The 14,639-nt window shown below is 43.1% G+C and overlaps 2 protein-coding genes across 2 annotated transcripts in view; one reads left to right on the top strand and one right to left on the bottom strand.

The window, feature by feature from the left end:
- LOC106813418 (calmodulin) overlaps window positions 1-4,252 on the top strand; it is a 4,945-nt gene extending 693 nt beyond the window's left edge. The window contains exons 2-6 of the mRNA XM_014817555.1: window positions 890-920; window positions 1,112-1,255; window positions 1,788-1,894; window positions 2,211-2,346; window positions 2,757-4,252. Of these exons, the coding sequence (XP_014673041.1) occupies window positions 890-920; window positions 1,112-1,255; window positions 1,788-1,894; window positions 2,211-2,346; window positions 2,757-2,785 (447 nt within the window). The 3' untranslated portion in view covers window positions 2,786-4,252. The remainder of the gene's footprint in view (window positions 1-889; window positions 921-1,111; window positions 1,256-1,787; window positions 1,895-2,210; window positions 2,347-2,756) is intronic.
- Window positions 4,253-5,490: 1,238 nt separating this feature from the next.
- LOC106813155 (tetratricopeptide repeat protein 7B-like) overlaps window positions 5,491-14,639 on the bottom strand; it is a 90,797-nt gene continuing 81,648 nt past the window's right edge. The window contains exon 21 of the mRNA XM_014817223.1: window positions 5,491-6,435. Within this exon, the coding sequence (XP_014672709.1) occupies window positions 6,303-6,435 (133 nt within the window). The 3' untranslated portion in view covers window positions 5,491-6,302. The remainder of the gene's footprint in view (window positions 6,436-14,639) is intronic.

Raw genomic sequence — 14,639 nt, 5'->3', positions numbered from 1 at the left:
AGGAATATAGACACATGTCTTAGCTATAACCTCTGTAAATTTTCAGTTTGTTGAAGCATGATTAGTCTAATTAATTACCAAATATATGCGAACGGTATCGCGCATAGGCGTCTATTGCGTGCAGCCGGCTGCTAACCGCTCGTGGCGGCGGCGGCGCTAGTAATGCCCCTTTTCCTATCCCATGACGCATTGCTGTTCCGATTGGCGATAAGGCTTATGAAGGTGGGCCACATCCGTCTTCACTGGCATAGCAGTTGATATTTTCCTATATCTTTGCATTCATCAATCACAAAAATAAAGGTTAAAAGTGATTTTATCTCACTATTTTCTAAACGGGACAGTTGTCACAGCAAACGTTTCGTTGCCGTTGGAAACTACACAATCACAAAATGTACTGCATTTTAATTTTTATACTTGAGGAAATAGCCGCCTCAATTGTTTAGAAGCTGATCTGACTGTATTTTACACACTTCTGTGTTATATAATATTGCACATGTACATGTACTTGCAGTGTTAGCAAACAACCTGCCGTTAGAACTGAAGTGATTATGCCTAGTTTTAGTTTCAATTGTGGGAGTTAGTGAGTTCATGTTGCAGTTTATAAATTGCAGCCTCGTTTTTGAATTCTATGAAAAGGACCTACTCAGGAAAAGGAATCTATTCAATACATGTTTTGGCTGTGGTTGCAGGGTCTATTTTTTGGTGAAATGGGCACGTGTGGTTATGCAAAGTCTAAAATTGCACTATCGTGGCTAGTCTGAAAAAACTTGACTGGGTATACTAGAGTGTTATTTACATGGCAAATTGTGGTTTGGTAGGTTTTAGTTGCAATAAAGTTACCTTCATCACTAGTGTATTTCTAAGGTTTTTTGAATTTGTTTCATTGTAGGCGGATCAGTTGACAGAGGAACAGATTGCAGGTAAGTCTCTTGTTTGTTCTCTTTATTTTGCATTGATTGGTTTTTGCACAATGAGAAAAGTAGTAACATTCAGGTAACATTGATATTGAAATCCCAATGTTTCAATTTGTTCTAATGAGAAAATGTGATAATACCTAAAAAAAATAATCATAATTTTGATAATCAATTTATTATAATCCAAATACTTTCAGAATTCAAGGAGGCTTTCTCCCTGTTTGATAAAGACGGTGATGGCACAATCACAACTAAAGAGTTGGGAACTGTCATGAGGTCGTTAGGTCAGAATCCCACTGAGGCAGAACTACAGGACATGATTAATGAAGTTGATGCTGATGGTAAACATTGTTTGTTTCTAATGTTAGTAGTATATTCAATGGAACTAAAGCATTATTTAAGTGCTAGAAGTCATTGAAAACCCAATTTTTTAATAGGATGGAATTATAGTGTATAATTTTTTTGCTAGAATGTACTACTATTAGTGCCTCTGCCACAATAAAAGTATGTTGTAAGGAAGTGCTGTACGTGTGGAAAATACTGTACCTGGCAGCTTCCAGTAATAGATTTTTCCCATTTTTAAAAGGTGATCTTTATAAGTAAAACATCTGTTTGTCAATAATCAACTCTTGATGGTGCCAGGTTGTTGCAATAAGTCATAGTATGTGAAATTAATTGAAATATGTGTATGCAATATAGCTGTGTACATAGTGACAGTGCTATAATTGTTTATAAATCGATAGTGGCTGTCTCATTGTAGAGAGCAGTGGTAACTATTACTAGTGAATGTTGAAGTATGGAAAATCCCATTGTGTGTATTATTCTCTTGTCGCAAATATATAACTGACAACTAACCACATTCATATTTTGTAGGTAATGGCACAATTGACTTCCCTGAGTTTCTCACAATGATGGCGAGAAAGATGAAGGACACAGACAGTGAAGAAGAAATTAGGGAAGCATTCCGAGTATTTGACAAGGTGTGTTCCCCTACTAATTTGTGAATGTTTCATTTAGTTTAAATTGTGAAGTTTTTTTATGAATGAGTAAGATTTATGCATACACAATTGGCATGTTGTTTCAGAACTTCATGTAAATAGTTGGTTAGCAAGTTATTCCTACTATTTTCATAGTCATGGTTTGGTTAGCAGCAAGTCTTATGTTCTGTTTCATGCAGTTGTATGATTAATACGTACTTGTTGCAAGCTCAATATATGTAAGCAGCCGGTATAGAATGAAAAATACTTTATTGTGGTTAAGTTAGTGATGGTTAGTGAATCATTTTAATTCCTGTAGGATGGGAACGGCTTCATCAGTGCAGCTGAGTTGCGCCATGTGATGACAAACTTGGGAGAAAAACTTACAGACGAAGAGGTCGATGAAATGATCAGGGAAGCTGACATTGATGGTGATGGACAGGTGAACTATGAAGGTCAGTATTATACTCCGTTTTATGGTATTAAAGAGAAATGCAACACCCAGATTGATTTTAGTATTGGATTTCATTCATCTTATTGTATCATTCATATTATATGTGTGGCTTATGACAATTGCCAGGTGGGTCTAAGTAATGCAGATGTATACTAGTCGTGGCACTACATTGTAGCAGTACTTGCATTCAACAGCAATTTGATGGTAGTGTGTTATTAAGATTTAATGATGATAAGTTTTTGTCATTTAATCATTCACCAGCTAGTGTGCAATACAATGATGTGTTTCTTATTACATTGGCGAATGTGGCCAATGGCAGTGCGAGCCCTGTTAGTGACAGGTAATGGTTACTTGACTAGAAATAAACAATTAGGATCTTACAGCCTTCTGAAAATCACATTTTCTCTGCAGAATTCGTCACAATGATGACATCCAAATAAAAGCGCCATCTGTGTTTGTGAACTGTGAACATCAACCAGAGACTGGAGTTTTTGTGGCTTGTACAAACGATCGAGTATTTGCCGTAAGCGACGTTCCACTACGTATCTAGGACGTGGTGTCATACGCAACATCCAACTACTTCGCTGACTTTGGATATATTTTCCATTTTTACTGTACCTACCCATCTAATAAATATTTCAAGACTTCTGTTTGCTCCTAACTGCTCCTGTCATTGTTCTTCATCCCCTGCATAATTTTTGTTTGTTCTATGCAGTACCTTTCCTTTATCGTGAAATGGCATTATTGATTCTTCATCTGTGTTATTTTGGCCATTCTTGTTGTTTCCAGACATTGTATGTCTTTGTAATAACAGCGGTCTTGCTTTAGTCTGTAAATTTTTTGTATCATAAAATGCATAACGTAGTCAATTTCTGCATTTTTTGGAATGATGTAAACATTCGTCTTGACTTTCGACTTGCCTTGTCTGTTCTGATGGAGTAACCAAGTGATTATATTGATGAAACTGAGTAATAACTACAAGTTTGTCTTTGACAAAATTTATTTGTAAATATCGGTCGTATTGTTGCCTTCCTTGTAGAAGGCGGGAGTTGCAAGGTGTTGAAACGAGGCATGAAAATAAGAAGTATAGGGTAGGTTTAGTAGGTTGAAAACATTTCTCAAAACTATTTTCTCGCCTTGTATTCAATTTCTGTAATGCACCACACATGTAGAAGACCCTCCGATATTTTGGAAATTGTAAACAACAGCGTTTTCTCTATATTTGCTTTGCTGTGTCATCTAGTACTTCAAGTTCTACAACTTTCATTGGAGCTCTCGGCAGCGGTGCTAAGCATCCTACCCACTTTATTTTTTACTTTGGATATGTATTGTTCATCCCTTCCTCATTGCACAGCTATTGCAGATGTAAGTGCATACTGGAAATTTGAGCAGTGTTGTGCATTTTGAAATTTGTGTATATATTAAGAACTTGGGGGAGCAAGTGAATGCTGTAACATCTCGAGCACAATGAATCACTAATGGGTATAAAAGGGTTCCGGTTCGATCGTGGTTTCCGGTCACTGTCGGGATACAGTATATGTCAGGTGTTGGCTGCCCGTAGAGCCACCTACAAATCATTCCTTGAGCAGTTGAAACAAGTTTCTGATACTCTGGAAAACTGGCAGTTTCTGTCTGGAAGGTTATGGGGTTGGTCTGACCTGCGTGACTGCAGAAAACAGTTTCTTGTTTGTTTATGAGATCTACTTACAGGTAACCTACCTGTTGCAGCATGGAAAGTGATGCGTGTACATTTTTGTTGGCCGGTCTGTACTGGTTCTACGAATTTTGTTGACTGGTATTTTAGCACACCTGTTTGTTTACTGCTTGGTGATATGTAAAGATGGTTCAACTGCTCGTGCATGTAACTGTACAAAACTATTGGTATTAAAACCACTATCTCAAATTTACTTGTTAGTTGTTACCACTGTAGTATCATGTATGTTTTTTTCAATTAGTATATATTGTACGTCAGCAAAGTAAGTGGACAAAATGTACTTACAACTGATAACTGGATATGTCGTGTAACACTACTCGGCCCATAATTGTTCAGTTTTCTGTATTCTCGAAACGTAGAAACCCTTTCTAACGCCACAGATGGCGGAGTAGCGAAGACGCGTACGATTGTTCGTGCACGTGGCACAGTGCTACGCCCACCGGGTCGCTCAGCCTAAAGATAATTAAATCGTGGCCGTATCGATTGCCTCCGCCGACTAAATACATGCCAGGTACCGCAATCAATACATGTCCACGTACGTTGGTACTTTACTCTACACATAATCGGCAGTCCCTTGGTACATGTTATCTGCAGACGAATATGCAAATATTCACTATCTCGCCACGGTACTATACACACGAGGTAATGTTGAATACGCACGTTCCTTGCCGGGTGATACTCCATTAGGAGTGTTCCCAACTTTAATGTCATTAATGGTCATAATAACTAACCGCTGAATATAGCGTGAGAATTTCAGTACACATTGGGCCTACCGCGACTAATATCAGCTAAAGTGTGCTTACATCACGACCGATTCCACAAATGACTATTGATTTATCTGTACCAGAGCTGTGAAACTGGAAAATCGATGGGTTTCTTTGGAAGCAAGCCAAGGAAGGCACCGGGTCGGCCAGCTCCATCTAAAACGCCTAGCTTTAGTGAATGAGAAACATTTTTTTAGGCGGGGTAGTACCCTACAACAACATACATGGAGAGTGGAAAACTGCCGTCGGTGGGTGGCATATCATATCTTCAAATAGTGCGTAACATGTTTTTACGTGTACATCAGTGGCATGGAAGGATGGAGTTTTCCTCCGCATCACACCTATTTCACATAATGTGCTGTAGTAGCATCTCAACTATTAATTTCACTGAAGGGTGGTGAGATGTTTTGTCGTTCATTACATTTTTTATTTATTTTAATGTGATGTCTTTGCTTTTTGTAAAGTTTCTTAAGGCATATAGAATCGGTTCGCTGCTATATAACTCGTACGAAATTTTCCCCGGTCGGCGTTTCAATTAGATTAAAAATAGTGTGTGTTTTGCACAATCGCTCGCGCGCGCACACGCATGCACGTACGCACGCACTGCATAATATAAGTACACTGCTAACACTACCCACACCAGAATCACAAATGCGTAGATATAGCATTTAATATTAGACAATTTATTCAATATTTAATGTCCCTAGAATGCGTTATTACGGATGAAATAATATCGGTAGTTGCGCGAAAAATAATATTCCACACTTGCCGCAATATGGGCCCGGGCGCTCATAGAAGTTTGTATTGATTAGGTCTTGATATGGCATTTCTGCCTACTTTACAAAGACAGTAGCCTGGGTTCAAAAGTGTGAATTTCTATTGCCTCATTTATGAAAGATGCCATTCAACAAATATAACATTTAATACGTGATAAAATTAATTAGAATTAACAATCGGAGCCTAAATGCGGTAATTTTCTATATGCATATTTACATCGAAAGCAATTATATACATATCATAACTTTACACCCTGAATTTGCGTGCGCTACAGTTAACTTTAACGGCATGTAAACTAATTTTAAAATGACAATACATTGTATTGCGACTAACAGAAATGTCTAGAAATACATGGAAATGTTTATGTATAACGTAGTGTAATAGCACGTGTTATCACTAAGGAATAATTGATAACGTACTAACAAAGTTATTATAATGATGATGGTTATAATAGCATGAACAATTCACGATACACGAATACTGTATAATACTGTATGATCCAAGATGGGGGGGGGGAGCATACTACATAGTAAGACTAGTAAACATAAGCTTCTCTCAGTGGCAATGTTCTTTCCAGAAAACACTGCCCACATCTTCCTTTCCAATGTCAAAATGAAGAATAACTACTTACACTGGTAGTGTGACAAACGTAATTATTCCGTGTTATTTGAAGGATGTGGGTGCCGTGGCAGTGTTACTATATCAGAGCACAACTCGTGGAATGCTGGCGAATGAAAGAACTGGACTGGTGGCTTCTAGATCTATAGCTGTCATTAAACACTGGCTGGCGGCACGATTTTCCCCCTTTGCTCTCAGAACTCGGCCAATGTTGTACCTGCAAAGAAGCACATGTATGTTACACACGCCGTCTTGATCCGGTTATACAGCCATACACCAATACATTTCTTATCATTCTACTCATCGCGGTAGTGATTAAATAGGTTCCATCAGAAAATTAGTTGTAAATCCTTTGTACGTACAAGCATTCCGTGTATACAGGCTTTCTACTGCTGCATTTTCTAATGTTTATAATGGTATTGTAACTAATATAATGTCCTCGTAAGTACACTTCTTCCTTACATAATCATTACTATAAAGTCTATAATACGTGGAGACAACGTGGTCTGTCTGAAAACAGCTGGTCACGGAGCTGAGTACAGTACAGTTTTGCAACGACAAATCGACTGGAGTAAAGTTCACGTTCGTAGTTCTTCATCTAGACCCTTGAGATGCTTGTTAAAAAAACACTCGCAAGTAATAATGCCATCGGTCGTGTTGGTGAGTAACCGAACCCAGTGGCAACACGAGGGTTTCTAAGCTTTCATGAGCGCAAGCTTTCATGAGGCAAAGCGCATATGTATGACCCCAGCCTCCATCGTGGTGCTGATCCTGGGACAGATCAACGCAATAAAAACCACAAATCCAAACACCAAATAGTGGAAGACTGCTAACGCAAATACTTCTACATGTACCACGAAATTTCACCGTGCACTATAGTTAGTTAAGAAGAGCATTACGTACTAACTCTTTTCACGCTGGTACTAGCAAATTGTGTGTTCCTATTAGTAGAAAACAAAACCTAACCAATTATTAAAAAACTTTATGATTATGAGTTTCTCCTATGATGTAATTGATCACACCTCAAATATATATGCATTGCTACTGTGATGACTGCAATCCTTCACGGAATTGTATTTAGTAAGGCAACCCGCGGTTTTGCTATCGTTACATAACTATAGCGTACTATTGGAAGGCAGGAGAATGTACTGCATATATTTTCCTCGATAAAAACAATGACTTTCCTAATCTCTTGTTGGCAGACCGTTTGCTTGCTCATACTCTACCACTGGCGTAGCCAGGAATTTGGATTGGGGGGGGGGGGGTCCTCGAGCGAGTAACAAGGTGGTCTGAATTTTGTTTTTGAGTTAAATGTAAAAATAGTGCTCATCTACGCGCTTTTAAGAGAAAAAGAAAATAGAGAATTTTTATTCTTTTCATTTTTATTTTTATTGGGGGGTTCTAGGGCCCCCAGAACCCCCCTGGCTACGCGCTTGTACTCTACGTGCTTTCTCACACATACTGCAACAACGCAGCGACGTAACATGACAAACTGACACAATATGCTGCATCGTCTGCAGCGAATAATAATGTTCGTGCGCGCGCTGCAAAACCATGCCATTTACCATGTACTCGCGCTAGAGTATCCCCTAGGCGGATAATAGGGAGGGGAGTAGGAGGGGAGGCGCCTCGAGTACGCCTGAAGAGAAGCACCTACATGTATGCGAACAGCCTACAGTGTTTCAGATGTCCGCTCGCCGGAAAACCTATGTATAGTGCAAACTGCGGGAGGTTATCGCTACTACGTATATCAAAATGCCACCGGTCACGGTTCTAATGAAATCCGTTTGCCCGGATATAAAAGGCATTGATCATCGCATCGTACGGGCACAAGAACGGTTGTCGAGACAGACAACTACATAGCTGCAGGTCACTGACGCGATAAAACTGTAATCGTACGTGATGAAACTGTAACTGTAGACGTAATTTCATCGGTTCCTACGTTCGCATCGATTGTTACCTACACGTCTTCCACACACACAATAGTGTCAACGAGATCACAAACGATCAGTTACTGTCTATCAGTTATTGTGTTCAAGATGTTGTGAGCTTCTTGTCGAGCTCTACGACTACGGCCAGGAAATACAGTTCATGGCAGTAATAGAATTATTTGTATTTATACCTACAGTACAGATGCAACATCAATGTCACAAATATACACAGTATATACAGGTATAAGATATCACGTAAGGTACAGACATAACGTAAACCTATTGTACGCTCGTTCGTAATCATGAATTAAACCCATGAACGAGATGTCACATCAGTCTACAATATCCTTCAGTAACAAAGGTTAGCGCTGAATTCCCCATTGGTATTCCCTCAACTCGCCTATTACAGAATCCACTCCCTGATCGGGAAGGCCTGAAGGTACGGTTCGAGTGATCAATGATGAGAAACTAGTATCACACGCTTCGTGATTACCATCTCAATTATGAATCCACAGACATAGCGTCAAACGGGCCGAATGAGGGGCAATCTTCGGATATTGCGAGGATCTTAGAAAGCACATTTGCAATCCGCACAGGAACAGGTCACTAACGGGGCAGATCCAGGGGGGGGGGTGACCTTGATAGGTTATTATTATTATAGGTTATAAGATATTCTTTTCACGCATGGTAGTTTTGTGCTAAGTGCGCTACCGCCTTGGGAAATTCTCATGACATCGGCTTCGTTCTGTTGCAACAGTGTTGCATCTGTGTTCCCATGACAACTGACTCCAAATTCATCTTTAGCATGTGGCTAAAATTTGAACTTAAACTTGCACGTAATTTGTAATATTGTTTTCCAGCCTCCGTATAATGTAGTGGGGGTTTACACCCTGCCTCTTACGGATTGTTGGCTGATGAAGAATTTCTATATAACCAACATTAGAACAGCAAGTCTAGTTGATGCTGATATGAGTCGGCATTTCTGTCGGCATATTCTGGGCTGGGCATATTCTGGGCGGCATATTCTGGGCGGCATATTCTGGGCGGCATATTCTGGACGGAATAGTCTGGGCATATTCCGGACACTGATATGAGTCGGCATATTCTGGCATTTCGACATTGCGGCTTACAAGAAGATACAGGGGATGTTCGACTATACACATCGTACACATAGGGCTTGCACCGGCTGCACCGTCTAGTGTAACCAACAACTAGATTTTTTTTTCTTCGTCTGGATTTTATGCTAATCTTAGTCTTATATGTTCGAGACAGCACTGCTATTTTAGTACTGCGATGGTTGGCCACAATCGAGCAACCATTGACGAGTTATTCCAACTGCACATAAAGCTGACGGTAAGTTTGTGTGTGTGTGGGGGGGGGGCTCTAATCGACTCTGTCAGTTGTCTTACAGCTTCATCAGAGTTCTCCAGCCATAAACCACGAGAGTGCACCCCTCTAAAATGAGGTCGCTAAAAATACGTCTTGACAAAAACGCGGTTATGTATCATAGTGAGTTTCATGCAAGGGTATGTATATGTGGGGGTAAATATTCCATCACGCGGAATATGCGTAGTATATGCATTTGGAAAGACAGGAGTTGTAAATGAAAGCGCTAGAGAACGCTAAAGCTCTAAGCCACTTCATACTAGTTGATGACGAAATATTAATTCCTACCTAACATTTTAAAGGTAGCGTGAACATTCTATACAACTCGGCTTTATAGATAAACAGCCGCCACCGCACCCGTACTATTTTATTATTAGTGATAACATGATCAAACTTTAGCCCCAGTCCACACCAAATATTAGTGATCATCTAGTGCACTTATATCTTTATATCAACCGCCTAGCTACTACGCCAGAGGCCACACCTGCAACGATGTATATATACAATATGTACTCAAACGGAAATAGGCTATACTTGTTATCAACATAGATATGAATGTATTAATCTATAAATCAATTTACCCACCTACCTACTTGCCAACCCACGCACGCACGCACACACCAACCCACACACCTACCCATCCATCCGTCGTCCGTCCGTCCATCCATCCATCCATCCATCCATCCATCCATCCATCCATCCACCCATCCATCCAACATCCATCCATCCATCCATCCATCCATCCATCCATCCATCCATCCATCCATCCATCCATCCATCCATCTATCCATCCATCCATCCATCCACCCATCCATCCGCCCGTGCGTCCGTCAGTCTATCGGTCCGTCCGTCCGTCCGTCCGTAATCACTCAGCCATCGATCCGACTGTCCGCCCGTCCGTCTATGGATTTTCTTTCCAAATATTTCCAGGTGCAACACCTCGGGGCACGGATGCACGTAGTGGTGCCTCGCCGCGTTTATAGCATGCAGTGCGACGCGCGGTGATCCCGAAATATCGATAGGTTGGGACTGGAACCAGTGCACGGGGAGCTTGGCACGCATGGTACGCTGTGAAGACCCAGAACACACATTCACGCACACATCGTGTATGGAGGTCCGGGCACAATTAACCTATATAATGTTTCTAAGAATAAATATCGAACACCGAAATAATTCACAGCCTGCAAGATTCCGTCAGATTCATCCCCAGTGTTTTACCCTTTAGCCATGTGTTTTGCATTTCCAGGCTCACACTAGAGCCTAAAGATACTGTCAAGAGCGTATTAAGAAGGTTTCTTTATACGCTCTTGATGCTGTGAGTGTCTTTCTTTGACTTCCATCCGGCGTTCTCGAGCATTTCAGTCTGCGGTATAACGCTGCTGCTTCTTTCAGCGTATATACTATCCAGTGTCTTGACGAGTTTAAACACACATTTTTGCGAACAACATCAGAGTCGGGTTAAACGTGCCACGAGGACTCAGAACAGCGAACCATCCACATATTTCGTACTCTACAAATACACGAATTCGCTGAAAGGCGTGCTTGATGATTATTGGTCCGTAACGTAAGATGAGATGAGGTGTAAACCGTATAGCACATGGCATAACGTACGTTATCTGGTTACAGCAAGTAGCTTTTGTATCATGTTACAATAATTACATGCTCAACGATCGTTGCGATGCAAGATGCCCTCGGACACTGTATTGGGTTGGAGGTTCTTATCTTGTAGGCTCTTATACGTGTAGGTTGATATATGGATGAGACCGGATAGATGACGAGTTCGATTGATGTTGATAATTGGCCCTGATACATTGCAGCGTGTACACACAGCGCCGTTATTTACGTGGAACCTCGATATCTTTAGCTACTATACAACCGAGTGCTGTCAATATATACAAGGGATGTCACACACGAACACACGCAAGCGCGTAGGCACAAACGTATGCACATAGCCGATTGAATCTTGTAGGCGTTTGCATGGTACGCGGGGATATTTCTCATCCGCGCCACTACAGCTACAGTGACAGGTATTCTGGGGCAGACCAGCGCATCGATCAGTGAGAGAGGCTCTCCCGCGTCGTGGTACAGCTACGAAGAAGTACTCGCTTCACGCGCTCTGATGAACACCGACTCCGAAAGCTAATGCACGGTGGCTCTATAAAAGCAACCAGCCGGGAAACGCGCGAGGAAATATCAGTGTACAAGTGGCTGCATTCACAGTGTGCCCACCACTTCCCTTCTTTCCTCTACACACAGCGTTTGTGAATACGTGGGAATATGAAACCGAGTAAGCACGGATCGCGCTGGTGTTTGAGCAGGAGGCAGGAATTATGCGCTCACGCTGTGTGCGATGTCCACGAGGGCGCATTGTTTTCAACGGAAACGGTTTTAGAGTTCGCTCCCCTCGTGCGGAAACAGTTATCGAATTCAGTTTGTCGGACAGGAGAGAGAGAGTGAGACAGAGAGAGAGAGAGAGAGAAAGAGAGAGAAAGAGAGAGATAGAGAGATAGATAGAGAGAGAGAGAGAGAGAGAGAGAGAGAGAGAGAGAGAGAGAGAGAGAGAGAGAGAGAGAGAGAGAGAGAGAGAGAGAGAGAGAGAGAGAGAGAGAGAGAGAGAGAGAGAGAGAGAGAGAGAGAGAGAGGGAGAGAGAGAGATCACGTTCCCTTCTTTCCCTAAACACAGCGTTGTGATACGTGGGAATAGAAAAGCGCGAAGTAAGGCGGGAGCGGATCGCGCTGGTGTTTTCGAGCAGGAGGCAGGAATTATGCGCATCACAGCTGTGTGCTATGTCCACGGATGGTGCGCCATTGTTTTCAACAGGGAAACGGTTTGAGAGTTCGCCTCCCCTCTGCGGAAAAACAGTTACTCGGAATCTCGATTTGTTCGACAAGGAGAAGAGAGTGAGACAGCAGAGAGAGAGAGAGAAAGAGAATGAAGACGAGAGATAGAGAGATAGATAGAGAGAGAGAGAGAAGAGAGAGAGAGAGAGATGGAGAGAGTAGAGAGAGAGAGAGACGAGAGAAGCTGAGAGAGAGGAGAGGAATAGATGAGAGAAGCGAGAGAAGAGAGAGAGGAGAGAGAGAGAGAGAGAAGAGAGGAGAGAGCGAGCGAGCGACGCAGAGAGAGAGAGGAAGAGAGAAAGAGCGGAGAGAGAGAGAGAGAGAGAGAGCAGAGAGAGAGAGAGAGAGAGAGAGAGAGAGACGAGAGAGGAGATGAGAGGAGAGAGGACGCCGACTGCAAACCATTGACTGAAAGATTAGTAAGGATGTTGTCCGCGTGTCCGCTTGGACGTCGATGAACGAGTGGAATACGACATGCGTGGACCTCGCGCACTGCGTGCAATATACAATGTCCATTGCGTCGCAACTGAAAAAGTACAAAACGCAAATTCTCACATTCCCATAAAACCGCGTCATCGCAATTGCCGGCCAGCGAGTATTCATATGGGAGCGCGCGCGTGCCGTGCGTGCGGTGGTGGTGTGTGTGTGTGGTGTGTGTGTGTGTGTGTGTGTGTGTGTGTGTGTGTTGTGTGGTGTGTGTGTGGTGTGTGTGTGTGTTGTGTGGTTGGTGTGGTGTGTGTGTGTGTGTAATGTAATGTGGCAGTCCGCCTCCGAAGAAGTAATCTTATCCAGTACAGAGGCCAGGCCTGTCACATGCCGCGACAAAAGGCCCCCCCCCTTGCCTTTTGATAATCTCATGCTTGAAAATATGTGCGCGACTTCACTTCACTACAATTGGTGTGTGGCGTGTGTGCTAGTGCGTGCGCAGTCGTGCGTGTGTGTGTTGTGGCGCGGGCGGTGCGCCGTGATTCAGATACAGGTGTATGATAGTGCGTAGTGCTACAGAGCATTTAGCATGGAGTGGAGTAAACCCAACCGAGGAGAACCAGTATCACCCACAAACGCCAGTAAGACCTCAGTTAGTAGGTCCAGTCTTCAGTGGTAGCAACGCACTGATTCGGCCGTAAAAGAACACCCCACGTGTCGCTCGCGCTGGAGTCCTGACTACATCATGCGTGACAACGAAACGCACTTGACACGGAAAAGCGAATGGAAAATGCTCGCCCCTGCCAACAGTTAAAGGCGGCCGACGGTGCCTCATCTAGACCGTCACACGGGCATCTCAGATGGTACGCAATTCCCCGGAATCCATGTACGTCATGTCCCCGGATCAGACGCATTTGCTGGGAAGTGAATGGCAGCCAAGGTTCGCGTGTAGGGGTACGTGTCCGCAGAGTGACACGGCCATACAAACACCGAGCCGATACCCTGCCCAAAGCAATGCCACGAAATCTATAATGGCCACGCAACGCCGCGACAGATCTACAGATGCACGCAGCTATAGCTACACGTATGGTTATACCAAGAGCGTATTAAGAAGGTATACGCTTCTTAATACGCTCTTGGTTATACGTATACACCGCGCGCGCACACACATACGCACGCACACACGTACACACACGCATACTGACCGGCAACGACGGGCAACGCAACAATACGCACGCGCGCGCCATAACAAACACAACACACACACACAATCACGCCACAACAACGCACACACACACACACGCAACGCACCCACACGCAACTGCACGCCACCGCCCGCCACACAACACACACGCAACACACACACACACACACACACACACACACACATCATGTAGACGTTTGATGCCCACGAGCAGGCACGCGTGCTGATAACGGCCGCATCCGAGCATGCATGCAGGCAAACGAGTCAATTTTGCTGATGAAGACAGCTTGCCGCTTGGTACATATGCTAGAGTGCCGGGTTCTGCAGGCATCAGCCCCCGAAGCGACAGAGCATTGATCGCCTGCCGCCTGCTGTATACAGTCTTGGCGCGATAAAGACGCGATTTTTAAATGCGAGGGAGTGTGGCTTCTGGACAAGCGACTGTTTACAAATGTCTACTCTTAAAACGGATTAATTACGTGGATTTAAACGTAACATATGGAATAATATTGGCTTGGTGGTGGTGTGTGTTGTGTTGTGTGTTGTGTGGTGGTGTGGTGGTGTGTGTGGGTTGTGTGCGCGCAGCGCGTGCGTGCGTACGTGTGCGTCGCGTGTATCGCGTGTTGCCCGTGT

This window comes from Priapulus caudatus, unplaced genomic scaffold, assembly GCF_000485595.1.
Source record: "Priapulus caudatus unplaced genomic scaffold, Priapulus_caudatus-5.0.1 Scaffold23, whole genome shotgun sequence".
NCBI lineage: Eukaryota > Metazoa > Priapulida > Priapulimorpha > Priapulimorphida > Priapulidae > Priapulus > Priapulus caudatus.
The sequence above is the reverse complement of the archived record's forward strand: the minus strand, read 5'-3'. Positions and strand labels throughout refer to the sequence as shown.